General features: G+C 38.2%; 1 protein-coding gene across 1 annotated transcript in view; it reads left to right on the forward strand.

Annotated features, from left to right (window-relative positions):
* Myo81F (Myosin 81F) overlaps nucleotides 1-21,521 on the forward strand; it is a 718,007-nt gene that overhangs the window by 628,362 nt on the left and 68,124 nt on the right. The window contains exons 22-23 of the mRNA XM_068228961.1: nucleotides 6,538-6,767; nucleotides 18,346-18,538. Coding sequence (XP_068085062.1) covers nucleotides 6,538-6,767; nucleotides 18,346-18,538 — 423 coding nt within the window. The remainder of the gene's footprint in view (nucleotides 1-6,537; nucleotides 6,768-18,345; nucleotides 18,539-21,521) is intronic.

A 21,521-nucleotide genomic window follows, 5' to 3' on the forward strand; every position in this document is an offset into this window, starting at 1 on the left:
TTCACACAACACGCTACACTACCAACCACCACAGAAACAAGCAATAGTGAACACATCCTTGCATATAGGGTTGGCATTAGGAAGGGCATCCAGTTGTAAAACAGGGCCAAATCCCATGTGTGACACAGTTCGCACCTGCGACCCCACAGGTGTGGGAAAAGCGGTAGAAACAGAAGAAAGAAAAGGAGTTATTTATTATAACAGGTAACTTGCTTTTTATCATTAATGGAAAGGAAACAACTAAGAGGCAAATGAAATTATATCATTCTCATACAGTTCAATTCAATTATTGTAACCATAATCATTTATTTATTTATACAGGAGACTCTTGATAATCTGCTTTGTGGATTAACCATGTTAATGTAGAATAATGTATAAAAAAAGCAAAAAAAGATTGATTAAGGCAAGTTCCAAGCTCTAAAAGTAATTGCGCTTGACCGTACATCATATCACTCACCCACAGCTTCCTACCTTATGAACAGCTGATATACGGAGCAATGGTCTTGACTATGCTGGATTTCTGTCCAGATTAGTAAGAGCGTGTCTACAGTGCAGAGTACTATTCATTGGTTAGTGCTGAGCATTTTCCGAGAAATGTAAACATGTAGTGTTAACGCATGAGGGTTTGCGTCTGGTAGTTTCAACCATTTCTGTATATTTTGATCAACCCTTCCGCGAACACTGTTTATTATACTTCCTACCTCTCAGTACCTTTCATGGAGTTGTCCACACTTCTGTCACACCACTGTAACCCCTGTCCACTCCTTCAGTGAGCGATAAGCTGGCTATCTGGTCGTTTCGTTCGCATGCAACTCCTCACGTTACCTGTCTCCGTTCTACTCAACCATACGCAACTCGTGGCGTAGACTTATTTATAATGCAGAAAGTGCACTGTTATCATTCATTGTTGAGTAAAGGGAGAAGGAACATTGTTTAGATGTGTGTTAAATGAAATGAAACATCATTTTAAAAGTATTTTCCATAAACAGAACTTGAATTTTTATTTTCAGTTTCATCAGCATTATTATAATTATTATGTTAAAAAGTGTTTTTCTGTGTTTAAATAGTATTATCTGATATTATTGTAACAATAAATAGCGTATTAAGTAAACATTTGGTGTTTTATGGATTTCCAGTCGAAACGATCATATATGACTCCTAACTTTACACTCGGCAAGCAACCCCTCGCGGGTTAATAAGGATTATAGCAAAAGCTGGAAATAGTGTGTAAACTTAAAGAAGGCAGTTTTACACAGCACCTGTATTTTGCTTACACAGTAGGTGAAATAACAATCCAGGATATCTGAAAATATAAACAACAAATCATTTTTACATGCAGCATATACTTATCTAGGTGTTTGTTAAAGCTGATAATGATGAAAGTGCCTTTTTACTCAAACTGGATAAAACCAAGTTGGAATGGTTTCAGTAGAAATGAGCAGGTGGTGTGCAAGTATTTGACATAATACATGCCCAATAATTTTTCCAAGTTCTTGGGGATTTAAGGTAAATTTAATGCATTTTCTGGTCAGCTGATGAGATTTAAATAACCATTATGTACTGAATATCATTTAACTCCATCGTATTTTAGTGTTGTAAATTCTTTCGTCAATATTTATTTCACTTTATTTACCGATGACCTACTGTTTGTGATTATCTTAGGTTTCTCTACCCCCAATTACTGTGGATAATTGAGTCTACTGTAACAACCAGACGTTTTTATCCCTGAAAAAAAAAAACATATTGTTACAAATAAAACTCCATCCGTTTCATTACTCTAATTTATTTCAGAATGGCCTAATAAATGCGCACACACATATTTAAACACAAACAATTCTAACCAGTTGTGAATGGCCACGCTAATTACAAGTCTATTTAAAAATCTCTCTACCTTATGACGCAGCAAGTGTCCAGCCCATTCCTTTACCTGGGACACTAATCCTTACTTTCACTTACCCCCGAGTCCAGTCACCTCCTACAGCCACTGTGCGTAGACAGCTGGATTTGAACACAGTGCCCCTAGCTATACAACACACGACGACTGTTCGTCGGTTCGACTCCAATGATAGTCCAATACTTCGCACAGTCCCATGCAGCGAACAATTGAACAGCTCGACAGTATTCAACAGCAGGACGATACTCACAACGGCGAACATAAACACATGTCCATTTATCCTCGCTCTCATGATAGTGCGTTTCCTCGCTGGCTCACAGCGATTCTCAGTCCACAGAATTACACTAACACACAGTACAGCCTACCGTTCTGTTGCCTCCAGTTACACACTCACTGGTCTCTCCGACACCTCAACAACAGCTCCTCATTCATACCTCGGTGGGACACTGGCAACAGCCACCACCTCTGTCGCCCTCAGCCCAGCCACCGAACCCCAACTCACTGAGTCTCACACTGACTCCCCCACGGAGTCCAACTCTGACTGACTGTCCACGTATTTTTATTTTAATGTTCATAATTCAGGACTCTTGTCACAGAGCACTCCCATTACCTCCCTCCATAACATCCATCCAGCATTTATCCTTCAACATTGATGTTGGTGTTACTACATAAATGAGATCCTAAGTAATAGAAGCAAACTGTTTTGTTTACAGGTCAATGACCTAGACATATGTATCTGGCATCAGTATAGTATAGCAACAAAGGGGAATGTATGATATCAACCAGTGCAATAGCTCAGATGGTAGAAAGCACGCCTTCTGACTCCAAATTGGCAGATTTGATCCTGACTCAATCTGGTGGTATTTGAAAGTGCTTAAATACGTCAGCCTTGTGTCAGTCGGTTTACCGTCACATAAAAGAACTACTGTAGGACAAAATTCTGACACCTCAATGTCTCTGAAAACTGCTGTTAATTTCTTTGCAATCATTTAAGAAAAGGCTAGGAAAACAACAGATTGGGAATCTGCTACCTGGGCGACTGCCCTAAATACAGATCAGTAATGATTGATGAGGTGTTGGAGCCACTATTGACTTGCCTGTCCAACCTGGCCACCAATCAGTTGCTTAAAGTCTTCTTTGACAATTTGCTACAGGTATTTTCTTTTCATCATAAATAATGAAAACCTTCTTGGCTTATATAAGCATTTGGGAACCAAGGAGAGAGAAAGGATGATTTGACAGTGTGTTAAAACATGCAAAAAGTAGCCCAACACTTAGACCATTACAGGTGCGTGGAGGTCATGGAAGGAAGGCGACTATTGGAGAAACATAAGAACTTGGAACGCTGGCATGAACACTTCAATGAAATCTCGAATACTGAATTCACCTCCACCAATTCCCAAAGATCAGTCAATAAAATGAAGTCCTTGAAAGCTCCTGGAGCTGATAAACTTTTGGAAGATCGAAGAAACAGTTCTGCAGTAGATTGGATGATGACTTCTTTAATGTAATTGTCGATGCTGGTCACATACCCACAGGCTTACAATTCCAATTTTCAAGAACAAGGGTGATCCAGCTGTGTGTTCTAATTATCATGGAATCCACCTCCCGTCACACACAATGAAAATTTTTGAAAGTATTCTTGATAGAGATTGTATGACATTGTACATCTCAGTCATAATCCATGATGCGACCACTGATGCAATCTTTGCAGCTCACCAACTCGTTGAGAAGCATTATGAAAAAGGAAAGTCCATTCAGTTTGACTTTCTTGATCTTGAGAAGGCTTTTGACCATATACCACACCATCTAATTTCTTATGCATTGCAAGATCGTAGAGGTACAGAACAACTCATTAATTGGGTTTGTATGTTCTATTTTAATACCAGTCGTCGATTATGATGTACCGCTGGTATATCAGACAACTTTCCGATCAAAGTTGATGTCTATAAAGGTTCATCCTTGTCACCTCTACTTGTTATTTACATAATGGACACAATCATTCAAGAAATACAGCACCAAGTTCCATGGAACTTGCTCTATATGGATGATGTCATGCTTGCCAGCACCTTCAAATATGATTTGCTACACCAGGTCCAAGCCTAGAATGATGCCCTCAGCAGATTGGGTCCTCATCTTAACATCAAGTAGACAGAATACCTAAGAAGCCAGAGTGACTGTGATATAGAAGTCAATGGTAAATACCTAGCAAAGACTGATACCTTCTGTAACTTAGGATCTCGTTTAAGTAGTAACATCAACATCAACCATCATCAATGTTGTAGCATAAATGCTGGATGGATGTTATGGAGGGAGGTAATGGGAGTGCTTTGTGACAAGAGAATGCCAATACACCTGAAGTCGAAACGTACAGTATACCCAGTGGCTATCCATGGGTCTGAGTGCTGAGACGAGTAGAGCACCAATTTAATGTTGCTATGGTTGATGCAAATCTCTCGCCTTGACCACATTACCAACGACACTATTTGGCGAAAGATTGGCATCACCCCTATAAATGAGAAAATACATGAGAGACATCTCTGGTGGTATGGCCACATCATGCACATAAACTAACACCATCCCCAATACTGCCTACAACTTTAACCCCTCAGCGTCGCAGCCGTTTAAAGAGCTTCCTACCCCGCAGCCGGATGAGATTTCAACTACGCGCTACTGAAATACATTGATTCGCTTAAAGCATTACTACTGGTATAAGAGTAGCCCGATATTCACGAAATTTGGAATTCCTTATGGTAGAACTATGTACATGAAGATAATTACATAATTGTTTCACATTTCCTTAGTAATTTAGTTCCGTGTGATAGAGTTCGAAGCACTCTTCGAGACAGAGACCCAAGGCACACTCCTGGCAGCAGTACACCTATGTCTTCTTTTCACCGTGTTTTGAACACGCGATACGTCTCTGAGGTTTTGATTTCTCACTCTTGGGTGCTAATTTCCTGATAAAACGTATTTCCTGCAACCTTGGAACTGTATTATCTGATGCGCGCCGGCCTTGAATATTTCGTTTCCTGCCCGAGAAGCGTATTTTGTACTATGTAAACAAACCTTCCATCAGCTGAAACTGATAAGATAACTGCTCAATGTTTGTCCCTGTGACTTGTCTAAATATTATTGGAGAATCTAGGAATCATAATTCACTGCTGAAAACTTCCCTTTGACCTGTATGCGTATCTATAGTCTCCTGCACGAAATTTCCAAGTACTGGTTCCTCCTCATCGTCACTCTCATCATTTACCATGGCCACATCATCTATTTCATTATCACTACTGCTAATACTGCCACTACTACTTCCGACTAAACTTTCATTTGAATTATACAATATTTCAAGCACGTTACTCTCAGCAGGAGCTAGCCATTGAGCGTGGTGCGTCACACAAGCTGATGAAGCTGCAGCGGGACCGAAAGCGGCAGGATGAAACTGAATGAGGGGAATAACATTTATAACGAATCAAACCAACTCGATACATATTTCATATTAAAAGGTCGATACATCGTCTTTCAAACGAGATATATACCATGCACAACTGCTTCTCGTGTCGTATGACAGAAAGTAGCACTAACTGATGCCTATACAGAGCACTCGTGGAGAGTTACGAAAAGACTACAAGCTGAGAAATAAAGACAAATATAATAAATAAACCGCACTCTTAATACAAAATTAGAGCAAAGAACATCACACGAAAAGACAAAGTTCTCAGATCATCATTTCTTTATTTTATTCTGTGGGAAAGAATGAAGCAAACGGACTATTAAAAAAGCAGGGCTTGGTGCTCAGACATAATTGACAAATACTTTTCCTTGCAAAAGCAACTGCACTTTAACGATTTTCAATTCTTATTTAGAACACTGATAAACCCAAAAATGTCTTCTTGGAAACAAAACAATTTGCATATCCATAACACCAAAACTCTTCGCGCTATAGCCGTAAACGCGAAACCATGTATGGGTCTATACCACGTATAGAGGTCGGCGGCTACGGAAGAAAAGGGGGTCTATACCACGTATAGAGGTCGGCGCTGAGGGTTTAAAGTCAGTGGAACTCAACCAATTGGAAGACTAGAATAAAAACGCCAATATAAGCTTTCCACCTACAGTGTAATGATGATTTTTATCAAAAGATATGGCGTTTTTTTGATCCGTCAAGTGAACCTTACAACACTAGGATAAATGCTTTGATGAACAAAGCCCCAGGGGCTCTTAACTAGGGAACATGGGTTTGTGACCACAGGGCCTTTATCTGGGTCCTGGAAACGCTTCCACTTACTCGTGGCATCTATCCTGTCTGACCTCCCTTGGTCAATTCTTGTTCTTTTCTAATCCCAGCAATATTAGAGCATTCGAGGCCTAGGGTGTCTTTCATTTTTATGCCCTTCATGCCCCTTGCCTTTCTTTGGCCTTCCATTTCCTCCCCTCTAATTAGTGTTAATGGAGGATGGGTGCCTAGTTGTACTTCCTCTTAAAACAATCGCCACCTTGGATGAACAAGAAGTTAAAGACATCAGTGCAATTAAATTAAGTTCTGTGCTCATTCTGGTGTTGAAGGTATGAAAGTACTTTTAACAACTGCATTGTTATCAGTCAAATTATTTATGTTTATGAATACTGTCATGGTTTTCTAGGCTATGAAACGGCTTGGGACCATTGTGTGTCGTTTCTTCTTCCTGGATGGGCGCACCAAAGCAATCGACGTGCATCCTACAGATACAGCTAGTGATGCTGCTGCTAAACTTGCTGAGAAATTAGGATTGCGACATCTAGATGGCTGGGCAATCTATCAAAGTCGACCTGATGGTGAAGAACATGTTCGAGCACACGACTATTTGTATGATGTCATAGCTGCTTGGGAATTGTGAGTATCATACATGGTTCCCTCATCATTCGTCTTATGTGATCACTCTTAGTACTTAGGAACTGATAAAGATCTTCAATGGAGTAATCACATTAATGAGGCTGTAAACAAAGGTTATAGATCTCTCATGTGCCACCAGCACATCTGTATCATCTGATCGCCAGGCAGGCATCAATTTTTGAAAACGGGACAAAGTCTCTCATAGTGCAGTGGCACTGCTGGTGACTCCAAGTAGCCTACGCAGTGGCCTCCACGGTATGTACTAGCCATGCGTCTTAGTAGGTGTGCTATTTACCAACTGATAAGCCCAACTTAGCACACTGGGGTGAAATGCTGGCAACCAGGAATGAGTTAGCTGGAAAATTTATAATGTCCAATAACGGACCAACTATATTGGTATTATAAATTTACTCATTCAGGACAAATATTTCAGGTTCCCTATTGGAATCAACATCTTTATCACACAAGTTTTTGTCCATTAACATGAAGTCTTCTCCAAAATGCTGGTAATATCTTAACTCTTTTAGTTGGAGGATGTTGTCTTTGTACTTAGGAGCATTAAGTGTACCCTGATAACCACAAGAGGTGATTCCATTTAAAGCTACTTCAGAACATTGATAAGCCACCACCTTACTGCACAGTGTCTAACTACAAGCTCATTGAATTTAATTTATTTATTTTGTTCCTTAATAATAGACTCATCGCTGATTAGTTTTGAGGGCAGATGATGTAAATTTATAATATGAAGGCTTTATTTTTTATTTTTTTTTATTTACGCCTTCCTACAAAATTTACAGATTGCCGTAAGGACAAAGTATACCATAACTAGGGCTTGGAAGTTGGGGAAGAATCCTTTTTTTTTTTTGGCAGAAGACAAAGCCTAACGTAATGTACTGTATGTACATTCTGGGTTATTGTAGGCCAGAGAATGCTGGTTTTATTTATCCTTTTTTGCCTTTTTTTTTGGCATTTTTTGTTAATTGGTCCTTTTTTAGCTTTTTTTAGGTCTTAATGGCTTTTTCTTGCAACTTCACTGATAGATTATAACACTTCACCTTCTTTCGACTACATTTTACTGCCCATTCTCAATTTGAATCATCAGTAGTTCATCCATCACCTCTTAAACATATTTTCTCTAGTAAATACATATATTTGAAATGTATCTGAAAAAGAGTGAGCCTCCGTGGCTCAGGCGGCAGCGCACCGGCCTCTTACCGCTGGGTTCCGTGGTTCAAATCCCGGTCACTTCATGTGAGATTTGTGCTGGACAAAGCGGTGCCGGGACAGGTTTTTCTCTGGATACTCCAGTTTTCCCTGTCATAATTAATTCCAGCAACACTCTCGGATATCATTTCATTTCATTTCATCTGTCATTCATTAATCATTGCCCCAGAGGAGTGCAACGGGCTTCGGCAGCCAGCACAATTCCTATCCTTGCCACTAGATGGAGGCTTCATTCATTCCATTCCTGACCCAGTCGAATGACTGGAAATACGCTGTGGATTTTCATTTCATTTCATCTGAAAAAGAGAGAAAATGAAATGAAAAATGAAACTAGTGCTTGAAAAAACCAGGGGTAACAAATTATGTGAAGCTATGTGAAGTATTGAAAGGAGAACATTTTGATATGATTCATGTATGAACCCTTAACATTGTGGAGAGAAGTTTCTCGATGTTTTGCAACGTGCTGTCTGAAAACCGATAATCCTTTACACCCAAGAATCTGGAGATGGTTATGCAAAGTGAACTGATGTAAAGTTTCCAGGTTCCAATTTTCGTAAACCTAGTGTGTTAAAGCCAAATATGATTCCAGTTATACTAATTTCTTTCTCAGGATGTCCATTGCAGGTTTGCTAAATTCATTCTAGGTGAAAAAATATATCATTCTAAATTCTGCAAGTACTTCTTTAACAAGCAGATAATTCCTTTTTTTAAAGTATATTAATCTAAAAATATACTGTATAATGTCTGATAGAATTTCACTCATACATTTTTGCACTGCATGTTGCATACCACCAGAATTTTGCGTTTTTTAAACATTACATTCCTTCATTTAATATGTAATTAATGTAATGTAATTAATATATAAAATTATGAATGAATTTGGATCACATTTTTACGTCCTTTTTGCCAGTTGTTAGGTCCTTTTTGGATATTTTTAGGTCTTTTATACATCTTTTTTAGGCAATTTACAGGTCTTCATCTTCTGAGCCCTAACCATAACCAGTATACATATATATAATTAAATTCATCCTGATGGACAGTGGACACATTACTGTTTTTCTGTGGCTTGGTTGTCATTATTTTATACGTTGTAATATTTAGTTGAAAACCTACAACTTGTTTTCCAGTCTTTGACTGGGTCAGGAATGTAATGAATGAACCAGATATAGGCTATTATTACAATGGGGTCACTGCAACCTTACCAATTAGTAAACCAAACATTCAAAAGAAAAGCACAAACATCAAGAAGAAAACAAGCACAATACTTACCGAAAGGCAGTAGCATAAAATATGAAGCGTGGAAGGCAAAGCGAGAATTAAAAAGGCCAGGATCTTACATAACTTTGACAGGTTGCCAGGTAAATACTGCTAGCTACTAAATGACACACCAGATAAATTTGAAATGAAGAAAATTTACTAAGCAAATGTAATTTGAAAATGGTATAAAATAAGAACAATAAAAAAAATATATAATTCTTTTTCTGAAATTTAAAAATGCAATCAAGCTAGACGAGGAAAACAGTATTTTAAAATAAAGTAGAAATTAAGGAAAAATGGAGCTCACATAAACATAGGCTTCCGCCGAAATTAAGGTTTGAAAATTCATTAATAACTCATTACCTTACATATAGAAACATTAAAATTGGTTGCAACCGATATGCGGGCCCGCGATATAAAAACACTTTAAAACTGAAATTTGCTACACTACAAAATTCTAAGTTACAAGACGCACACAAGGACACACGAAAAAGAAGAAAATTTAGTGGCTCCAACCGCGAATAAACATTACACTAAAGAAACAAGCTAGATGAAAACACAATAAAATAATAGTGCACAGCAACCCCAACAAAATGAAGTATTTTAAAGGAAATTTACAATTAACGGTGCACTCATAAAAATAATAAGGGGCACCGAAAACCAAACAGAAGCTACCCGTTACCGACGCGAAGCCAAGATCCCATAATAATCATCAAAGCCACCCAAAATATTAATGTATCATCAGATTAGATAAGAAGGGGTCACATGATGTAATAAAGACAAAAGCAAGGAACCCAAACAATGGGAGAAAAGATAATAAGACAACGAAAGAAAACTCCCATTATTAAACTTAATTTCGACCAGCAAATTTCAATTTTAAGATTTTAAGTTATTAAAATAATAATAATAATAATTATCATTTATCCAAGAGGTGATAGTGCCAGTTTACATTAGCCTTACTTAATTAAATCACCAGCGATTTACATACTTTAGAACAGAGGGGGCCGTGGAATGCGCTACGATGCGAATATGAGGTGTCATTAATTGAGGCCCGTAACAATGCGATAATCATTACGTACAGATAACCAGCCACGAAGGCAATAGGACAAAATTAGACAGCAATATCAACCAAACAGGACAACACTAAGGGAGAAAACACGCACCGAAATGAATTACCAAAAAAATAAAAGTAATAATAATAATAATAATAATAATCGCCATCATAATGAATATCAAGAAACACAGTTGGCAATAATGCACCCCGACAAAAACGTAAGATAAAATCACTTACACCAAATATCACCTCATAGATGCATAACTAGCGATCCTCGAGCTCCCTACATTACATTAAATTTTCTATTTCAAATGCATTCACTTCAAATATATATCAGATTTTGCTTACAAGGTTAACCAATACCAAAATAGTCGTTTATAATGTTGCTCATGTCCAAGATGAAATTACTCACACTAGTGCCTGAACGAATGGGATCCCTTCAATAAATTATAATTTTCAGTACTTACTTGAGTTAAGATATCCAAACTTACAAGACACTTAAAACATTTCATGCCGATAATGGTTACTCACTGCACCAAGTTTACATGTTACATTGAGAACAAAAAAAAAGGTTGGAGCACACTGGATAACTTTGAAGGAATAATAGGGCCTAGCCCTCACATTATGTTTAACCGCCGGAGTCAAGCTCCATTATAATAGCTTTCCCTTCTCGCCAAACCGTCTGCTTGGGAGCTCCATACAACACAGCCATCTTGGAGAGTAACGGCAAGCTGACTACTGCCGACTACTGAGCTCACACCGAGCTAGCCGAGAGGCAGTCCCATAATTCAATGCGTGCACCGCGAAAATGCGCAGAAGTTACAAATGATAATTCGGCGCACTACAGAGTTCAGTCAAATGCCTGACAATAATGGATAGATAACTTGAATTAAATTGGTCTGGTAACTTCCACAGTTAGGAAACAGTTCCAACAATGACCGATAATACAGATAACGGCTGGATACACAAGTCGACATGACATATGAATAAATAAATACACTTAGATGCTTTGATGTAATAACCCAGCTATGTCCAGCAAATATTAGTTCCCATTTTCACATTACAGTTCTCCCCTCCCGAAGCTAGAACACAGGGGAGGCGCAAGTCCAAAACAATGGATAGCATGCCAATGGTATAATTTCAATGTCCAAACAAATCTTCATACGTTGGATACAGGAAGAGAGACACCAAAATTTTTTTTCCAGGTTCAAATAACAAGGAATGGTCTTACTTGGTCGCAGGAATGTTGACCTTCACACAATACTAGCAGACAAACATGCTGAGTGTGAACAGAATGGGATGCAACGGGGCCAGCGTCTCATCACGCACCACACAAGTTGACAGTACATTATTCAGCACATTGATCACACCAGTACCGAGCGCAGTAGGGAACCACAGATATCACACACATTAGATCTCCGATCAGCAGATGCATGGGTGCTCGCGCGCGCAAATAACTGGAACACCACACACAGGAGCAGAAAGAGAGGGTCCAAGTGTACATAGCAGACCATAATAAACGGAAATGATTCAACCACAAATGTTAGGGACCACAAAATTCTTCCAACTAGGTTTCCAGGACACCTTAGTAATATTTCATTATGCTTCGAGGAGTTACACAAGTTCCACATGTCCAAATTTACCGCCGATAATAGTTCCAATTTTGCATCCGAGTTGAACACATAAGTAACACCGTTAACGTCATTATACTAGACCACACAGTTTGTATCGGCATTTGGAGAATTACCAAAATAACGAGGTTGTTTTACATTCTTTTGTTGACTAGTAAGCAAACATATAAAATTTTTGAATTACCAATTCATGAGTTATAGTATTACCCATCCAATCTTTGAATAAGACTTACATATTAAGAAAAGTGAAAATAACTCAACTGAAATATTCCAAGACTTTAATATACTAGTATCGAGACCAATCACGAGAGATCAGAAATGTAATTTTGAATATTTAAGGTGGCTCATGGAATCCAGTGGCAAGTTACAGCGGTTTTAGTCCCAGCTAGTTAAGTAAAATTCAATAGACACAACAATTTGATAGGTCGAAGACCATTATAGTTTACACATTCTTTTACATGTAATACTAGCATACTTCCACACATTACATAATTCTACAGGACAGTGCATATACCAGAAAGATCGTTAAGACCAAGAGCAGGAAAGATAAATGACCAGGGTGTACAGGGAGGTAACAGACCAAAAAGATATTACTAAATGGAGGCAGCAGAGCACATACTGACAAACCATGTACAGAAAACAGGTAGCCCAGAACATGAAGATTAGGAAAACAGGAGACGAAGAGGCAGAAAATTTTACATTAAACACAACCATCCGCAACCGTAACGTAGCAATCACATGGATAATCGACCAAGAATAAGGAGCAAGCAATGGCAATAACTGGAGACTTCGTCGACAATATAATAGGTGGAGGGGTGTACACAATGTGTGTCCGCAAGAGATCACCACACAACCATTACTGAGGCCAACAACCACATGACAGACAACAATTACAGTCAGGACGATAGAGAACAACTGAACAAACATGAAAATGACATTACATCAAGCAGAACCAGCTCAACGCAGCATAACAAGGGCCAAAATTCAGGGAAAGTTACCTCTCCATATAAATAATCTTTGAGTATACTGAGCACAGGTGTATTATTACAACCATCAAGTGTTCAGAAGAACCTCTGGATAACCCAGGACTAATAATATGGTGGCAAAACAACAGTCCACCCTGTGTGATTAGGCCAATCACCACAGACACCCTACCAGCCAGTCGGAATACACGGGATATAATAAAATATAAATGATGAAGAAGTGATAGGTTACACGATGACAAAGCGCATAAGTTGATGGAGAAGGACCTTCAGTCAATCAGTTGGGTCCCATACCCCAACGACGGACAAGGAATTTTAGCGACAGTGCCGGATTTATCCCAAATGATCCCATACTCATTGGAATAGAACCCAGAACAGTCAGATGAAAACCAGGCAACAATATAGTGTTGCGAAAACATGCAGGGTAGAGCCAGAAGCAACTGAGTTACAAGGGGTTACCTTACTAAACCAGATGAGGAACTACGGAAGGCACCAACAAAGGAATACCTTATGTAAATAAGATAAAACGGAAGACGTTACACAGTGACAAGCACCAGATGCAAGGAAAATTTCTCGTACACAAATTTTTCACAATAACAGCAGATCACATACAGCATCTGATCCACGGATACAAATCAAAAGAGACATAAGCGCTCATACCACTAGACATCAAATGAAGACATGATCAGGACAGTGTACATTCACAAAATGACAAGCTTTACCAATTACACTCCCATAACCCACAGAAAATGAACAGGAAGGAAGATTTAACACAGAAGGTTAATTTTAGGACAGATTCCACAATAATTAGATAAGGAACAGCACCAGTAACAACACAACAATTGCGCAACTCAAACCAAAATCCCAACATGAAGACACAGTAAAAACGAAGGGTCGTTTAAGCGATAAGCCAGCTGTACTCCACACCAGAACTCAGAAATGAACCCACACAACTGCCATGAAGTACCAGTAACAACACATGGGTAAAGCGACAAGAGATAAGGATGACCAAGAATCAACACATGCAGCAACCAACTAGGACTAGCAATGAAAAATCAGGAAGAATGAAAATTCACTCAAGCACATGGCCAAAACTGATATCATTAACCAGCACCAGAAGATCACACACATGCGTGACACTAGTCACACATAATGAGCAGCAGAGAATGAAACCCAAAGCAAGAATTTAGTACACAGACACCTGACAGAAAATATGCAAGGGGAAGAAGCTAATACACAATGACTACAATTAACCAGGTCAAATAACCCACAGATTTACAAGGAAATTAAGACCACACCTCATTACAACAAGACCACACGAGTGAAGTACATGCACACAGCAGAAAAGGTGAATAAAAGGTGATGAGTAGTTCCAAAAGGACTAAGACATGAATAACATCAGGTACTGTAATTAATCACTCCACAACAGAACTGACAGGGCTACCTGACATGGACACATCAAATTAAAAAATAATACCATCTCAGATGAACCATACAGACGTAGCCTATCACCGTTCAATCAGGAAAAGCTTTTCAGAGTATATGACAATAAGAAGACTGCCCAAGGTTACACAAATAGCATTAAACACTACAGTTCCAAGTGTGATTCCCATCAATACACCATAATCACATGACATAATTATCCAAGAGTTCAATACAGACCTACAACACCATATCAAGAACGGGAACATGCACAAGACCACACAAGGTAAAATAGGAAGAAATCCCACAGCACATGACCCAGATACAAACCAATATAGGCCTACATAAGCAAGAATCACCAACACATGAGAACTCACCACATTAAATAAACTCAGAATAATAACACATAACACATCGTAACCTGGACAAGGCAGAAGGGTAAAAATAAAAGTGGAAGGAGAGAGTCACCATGGGTCAAGATTGTAAATCAATTTCACATGTTCAGGCCAAACAGCGAGGTGGGTACACAGTCACTGCAAGAGAAAATGAAATTACAATACAAATTGTAACACTCCATCTGGACCAGGAATGAAGCTGGAATAAAAACATCACTTAGAGATTAAACCAGGGTTACAACAGCAGTTCCAAAACCCAACACAAATTAATCCAAGTAAATCCCACCAAGGACAGGTACTGCAATTCCAGCAAGACCTATAGTATACCAAGAAGCAACAGATAACAAGGTCAAAGAACATCACATCATTAAGGTAAAATGTGGAAGAACTTTCAATTATTTAAATCAGAAAGCAGATTAAGTAAATACTTCAAATTAATTAATAATAAAGGTGAGAATGGTCTTCAACTTACCCCTACATGGCAGGTATAGAATAAGCAGACCCAAAAACACAACAGGATTCCATGACCACGGAACATGGTAAACAAAACAAGCAGCAAGTGCACAGATACAGAGCCACGCCATACTCCAAGTACAAGAGGGCAGCAACAAGCAAGTCTCGATCAAACATGAAACACATATTAAGCACAATTACTTGGATCCATTTCAGTCTTACAATTTTTAAGTTTAAAAGGTTGGTTTCCTTTGGCAGCCAGCAACACTGACCCAGGCAACTTATCAAGTTGTTAGAATAACAATAACAATAGCAACCACAGCGAATTGCTACCACTCACTACTGCAACCTTACCAATTAGTAAACCAAACATTCAAAAGAAAAGCACAAACATCAAGAAGAAAACAAGCACAATACTTACCGAAAGGCAGTAGCATAAAATATGAAGCGTGGAAGGCAAAGCGAGAATTAAAAAGGCCAGGATCTTACATAACTTTGACAGGTTGCCAGGTAAATACTGCTAGCTACTAAATGACACACCAGATAAATTTGAAATGAAGAAAATTTACTAAGCAAATGTAATTTGAAAATGGTATAAAATAAGAACAATAAAAAAAATATATAATTCTTTTTCTGAAATTTAAAAATGCAATCAAGCTAGACGAGGAAAACAGTATTTTAAAATAAAGTAGAAATTAAGGAAAAATGGAGCTCACATAAACATAGGCTTCCGCCGAAATTAAGGTTTGAAAATTCATTAATAACTCATTACCTTACATATAGAAACATTAAAATTGGTTGCAACCGATATGCGGGCCCGCGATATAAAAACACTTTAAAACTGAAATTTGCTACACTACAAAATTCTAAGTTACAAGACGCACACAAGGACACACGAAAAAGAAGAAAATTTAGTGGCTCCAACCGCGAATAAACATTACACTAAAGAAACAAGCTAGATGAAAACACAATAAAATAATAGTGCACAGCAACCCCAACAAAATGAAGTATTTTAAAGGAAATTTACAATTAACGGTGCACTCATAAAAATAATAAGGGGCACCGAAAACCAAACAGAAGCTACCCGTTACCGACGCGAAGCCAAGATCCCATAATAATCATCAAAGCCACCCAAAATATTAACGTATCATCAGATTAGATAAGAAGGGGTCACATGACGTAATAAAGACAAAAGCAAGGAACCCAAACAATGGGAGAAAAGATAATAAGACAACGAAAGAAAACTCCCATTATTAAACTTAATTTCGACCAGCAAATTTCAATTTTAAGATTTTAAGTTATTAAAATAATAATAATAATAATTATCATTTATCCAAGAGGTGATAGTGCCAGTTTACATTAGCCTTACTTAATTAAATCACCAGCGATTTACATACTTTAGAACAGAGGGGGCCGTGGAATGCGCTACGATGCGAATATGAGGTGTCATTAATTGAGGCCCGTAACAATGCGATAATCATTACGTACAGATAACCAGCCACGAAGGCAATAGGACAAAATTAGACAGCAATATCAACCAAACAGGACAACACTAAGGGAGAAAACACGCACCGAAATGAATTACCAAAAAAATAAAAGTAATAATAATAATAATAATAATCGCCATCATAATGAATATCAAGAAACACAGTTGGCAATAATGCACCCCGACAAAAACGTAAGATAAAATCACTTACACCAAATATCACCTCATAGATGCATAACTAGCGATCCTCGAGCTCCCTACATTACATTAAATTTTCTATTTCAAATGCATTCACTTCAAATATATATCAGATTTTGCTTACAAGGTTAACCAATACCAAAATAGTCGTTTATAATGTTGCTCATGTCCAAGATGAAATTACTCACACTAGTGCCTGAACGAATGGGATCCCTTCAATAAATTATAATTTTCAGTACTTACTTGAGTTAAGATATCCAAACTTACAAGACACTTAAAACATTTCATGCCGATAATGGTTACTCACTGCACCAAGTTTACATGTTACATTGAGAACAAAAAAAAGGTTGGAGCACACTGGATAACTTTGAAGGAATAATAGGGCCTAGCCCTCACATTATGTTTAACCGCCGGAGTCAAGCTCCATTATAATAGCTTTCCCTTCTCGCCAAACCGTCTGCTTGGGAGCTCCATACAACACAGCCATCTTGGAGAGTAACGGCAAGCTGACTACTGCCGACTACTGAGCTCACACCGAGCTAGCCGAGAGGCAGTCCCATAATTCAATGCGTGCACCGCGAAAATGCGCAGAAGTTACAAATGATAATTCGGCGCACTACAGAGTTCAGTCAAATGCCTGACAATAATGGATAGATAACTTGAATTAAATTGGTCTGGTAACTTCCACAGTTAGGAAACAGTTCCAACAATGACCGATAATACAGATAACGGCTGGATACACAAGTCGACATGACATATGAATAAATAAATACACTTAGATGCTTTGATGTAATAACCCAGCTATGTCCAGCAAATATTAGTTCCCATTTTCACATTACAGTCACCACTCCCAAGGTAATATTAATGACTGATAAATGCTATGAAATGATAGTGGAGAGTGTTGCTGGAATGAAAGATGACAGGGAAAACCAGAGTACCCGGAGAAAAACCTGTCTCGCCTCTGCTTTGTCCAGCACAAATCTCACATGGAGTGGCCGGGATTTGAACCACGGTATCCAGCGGTGAGAGGCCAACGCGCTGCCATCTGAGCCACGGAGGCTCTAATATTTAGTTATAATTTGTAAAAGAAGGAGATCTTGTAACCTAAGAATATTACCTAAATTATATTTAAATTTCTTCAATTGGAGTTGTGGATACTTCCTGGCTGTACAGTTTTAAAAATAGTTCTGATAATAATTATCATCATCATCATATGCAACTTCCAGTTGCTGGCTAGGTCTGCTTTCCTGATAACAATGCTAATGACAATAATTCTGGAGGTAGAAAGAGAATATGACTAACAGTGAGTTGTTATAATACCTTGTGTACAAAAGTAGAACATCAAATTATTGCTTCTTTTTTTTCTTTCTCTGGGTGACCTTACCAGATTTCTGGTGACTGGTGCATCATTAAAAACAACCCCCAAAACCTGTAAAACTAATACTTCAATACTCTTAATTATTTGATGGTTTCAGAAAGCAGAATAAGGTGGGATCCACTACATCATCTTTCCCAACACTTGGTCGACGTGGCAACTCCTCAACAATTGGATCTGGAGAGAATCGATTTATTTTCAAAAGACGATTGTTCCGCAACACACGTGAAATATCTCAAGATCCTGTGGAAGTTAATATGCTGTATGCCCAAGCTGTACATAGTGTTGTTAAGGTTTGTTTTTCCTTTTAATATGTCTGAGAAGTTTTGGTTACTATGGATATTCATTTAGGTTTACATTTTATATTCCCCATTATACTCACAATTAATTCTCTATCATTAGGTCTTAACATTAGTTTCTAAGGACAGGAGGAGGAGGATGATAGATTTTTGTACACTTGTTTATTGCCTTACCATTTCGTGAACATTTTTTGGAACTTTATGTCAAAATTTGGAGTGCATATTTATAATTAATCACTAGGATGATAGCTGCCTCTGTGGATCAGTGGTAGAGTGTCGGCCTCCGGATCCCAAGATAGCAGGTTCAAACCCGGCAGAGGTAGTCGGATTTTTGAAGGGCGGATAAAAGTCCATTCGACACTCCATGTCGTACGATGTCAGCGTGTAAAAGATCTCTGGTGACACATTTGGTGTTTACCCAACAAAATTCATTAAATCTCAGCCATAGACGCCCAAGAGAGTTTTGGTTTACTCGGTCTACCATCTAATGGGGGCCTAGAGTAAAACGGAACGTCGAAATTGATGAGCAGACAGCCAGATGGCGTCAAATTGAAATCTCTGCACACGGTAGCTGAGACCATACGATTATTATTTTTACTAGGATGATACTTTGTGATACAGTTCAACCAATATATATCAAAAATCAATTTATTAGGCTTGTAATATATATAAACTAATTCACTTGCATGAAAATAAATCACAACAAGGTTTCTTTTATATATATATATATATAATTTTTCTAATGGTGACTAACTGTGTGCTACTTAGATTCTTAGGTCCTGTGCTTTGCAAGCATAGTTTTTCTTTTTTCATTGATTGAATAGTACTGTAATTGCTAATATAGTAGAGAATAGTATTGTAACAATTATTTTAGGTTGAAAGTGCATTTATTTGCATGTGTTGTATGTTGTATTTTGAGGTTACCTTGTGAGATTTGAGATATCTGACTTCAATGTATGTGACTTCCAGGAACCATAGTGTGATTGTAGCATTATTTCCAGAATACTTTGATTGTAAAAGGAGAAATAACTACTCAGTTTTGTAAAAGTAGGCACTTTAAATCCAATTATTTAGTAGTAAAAAGACTGGATCAGTTTCACCCAAGAAAAAGGGAAGTGGTAGGAAAAAAGAAAACATCAACTGATGTCCGCATTCTATTCAGAAGTAATAAATTAAACCCCAGGATCACCGCTTTGGACTTGGCTCATGTATTGCAAGTTGCTTTACGTCGCACCGACATAGATAGGTCTTATGGCAACGATGGGAAAGGAAAGGGGTAGGAATGGGAAGGAAGCGGTCATGGCCTTAATTAAGGCACAGCCCCAGCATTTGCCTGGTGTGAAAATGGGAAACCACGGAAGACCATCTTCAGGGCTGCCGACAGTAGGGTTCGAACCCACTATCTCCCGAATACTGGATACTGGCCGCACTTAAGCGACTGCAGCTATCCAGCTCGGTGCTCATGTATTGGATGACAGAGTAGTGAATCTGTAAATGACTAATATCCATCGTAGACTTCTAGCAGGTGGAAGGAATCTTTGCAAACCTCCAAAAAACATCTTCCAACAGGAGAAATATGCAGGAAACACACCTTATAGACATCTAGTCTTCGGGATTGGACAACAGAACTCTGGAAGAAAGTCCTGTTCTGTTATGAAAGTCACTTAGAAATGCAGGGGCAGAGGGTTCAATATGTGTACCAAACAAAGAATGAACTAACAAATTTAGCATTTTTGAAGGTCTGGGATCCTTAGTGCTAGTTGACAACATGATGTAAAGTGAACAGTGCATTGTAATATTAGAAAGGAGAGTTTCCATTTGGTGACAGAACTTTTCTGCAAGTCTTAGCTCCTTATCACACTTCAAAGAAAGTGAAGAAATTACTCAGTGATAACAATAGCCTATTGATATGTTAGAGTGTCCAAGGTACTTCCCTGACATTAATCCCATAGAAAACATTATGGGCTAATTGCAAAGGAGATGCTCCACAGCAATTTGCATGATATAAGTGGAGTGTAGTATCAGTTTGTGCTCAAGGGTTGTAGAATCTATTCCAAATTGTGTAATGGAACATATAAATTAGAGGGAAAGGCATATTAGCTATGTGACAGATAAAGAACGTAAAATATGTTCATATGTTATTGCTGTGCTCTGATTAAGTAGCTTGGGACTGTACAAGCATTTTGCACCAATCCCTTCCTTAAACTTACATTATTGTGACACAGTGGGGTATGTATTCTTTATATTGTAGGGTAATCAGTCCTTTTAAAGTTTCAGTTCTTTCCTCTGATTAAATATGAACATTTTTCTTTTTCAAACTGCAGCCACTATAACTAACATTAACTATAACTAAAGCTTAACCTACAAATAAACATGAAGGCATTCTGTTAACAATTTATTTCTAACACATATCATTCTTTGAAACTTGACAGGAGTGTGCAATTTCATTGTTAATACAGAAGCAAGAAATGACTTTGAGTTTGTTGCCAAGCAAACAACTTCAGCACAAAATTAAATAAATATAAAATGATTTTGAGTGCAGTAACAAGGAAACAGTTTATGTTTAGATTGATGCTTTCATGGCCCATAACTGTACACATGATAAAACCTTTTGGGTTTTTGCCATGTCAGAAAACAAGATAAAATTCTTTACGTTTCACAGAGAACTTTGCTCGCATCTTCAGAATAAAATCTCGACTGTTCACGAAGAAAACTTCTCCAGTAATGGTTTGGATCTAAGAATGCTTTACTGTTAGTCTATAGTAAGTGGTACTCTCATTCGTCACCAGATGGCTCACTATTAGATGACCTTGCGGTTACTTCGCAACGCACATGCGGCGTAACAAGGAACATCTTAATTGGAGCTTAGATGGTGTTGTCAACTCCCACTTGGAATGCTAGCGTACAGTGAGAATGAGAGTACCACTTACTCTAGACCAACGGTAAAGCATTCTTAACCGGGCGAGTTGGCCATGCG

This window comes from Anabrus simplex, chromosome 1 (assembly GCF_040414725.1).
Source record: "Anabrus simplex isolate iqAnaSimp1 chromosome 1, ASM4041472v1, whole genome shotgun sequence".
Classification (NCBI taxonomy): domain Eukaryota; kingdom Metazoa; phylum Arthropoda; class Insecta; order Orthoptera; family Tettigoniidae; genus Anabrus; species Anabrus simplex.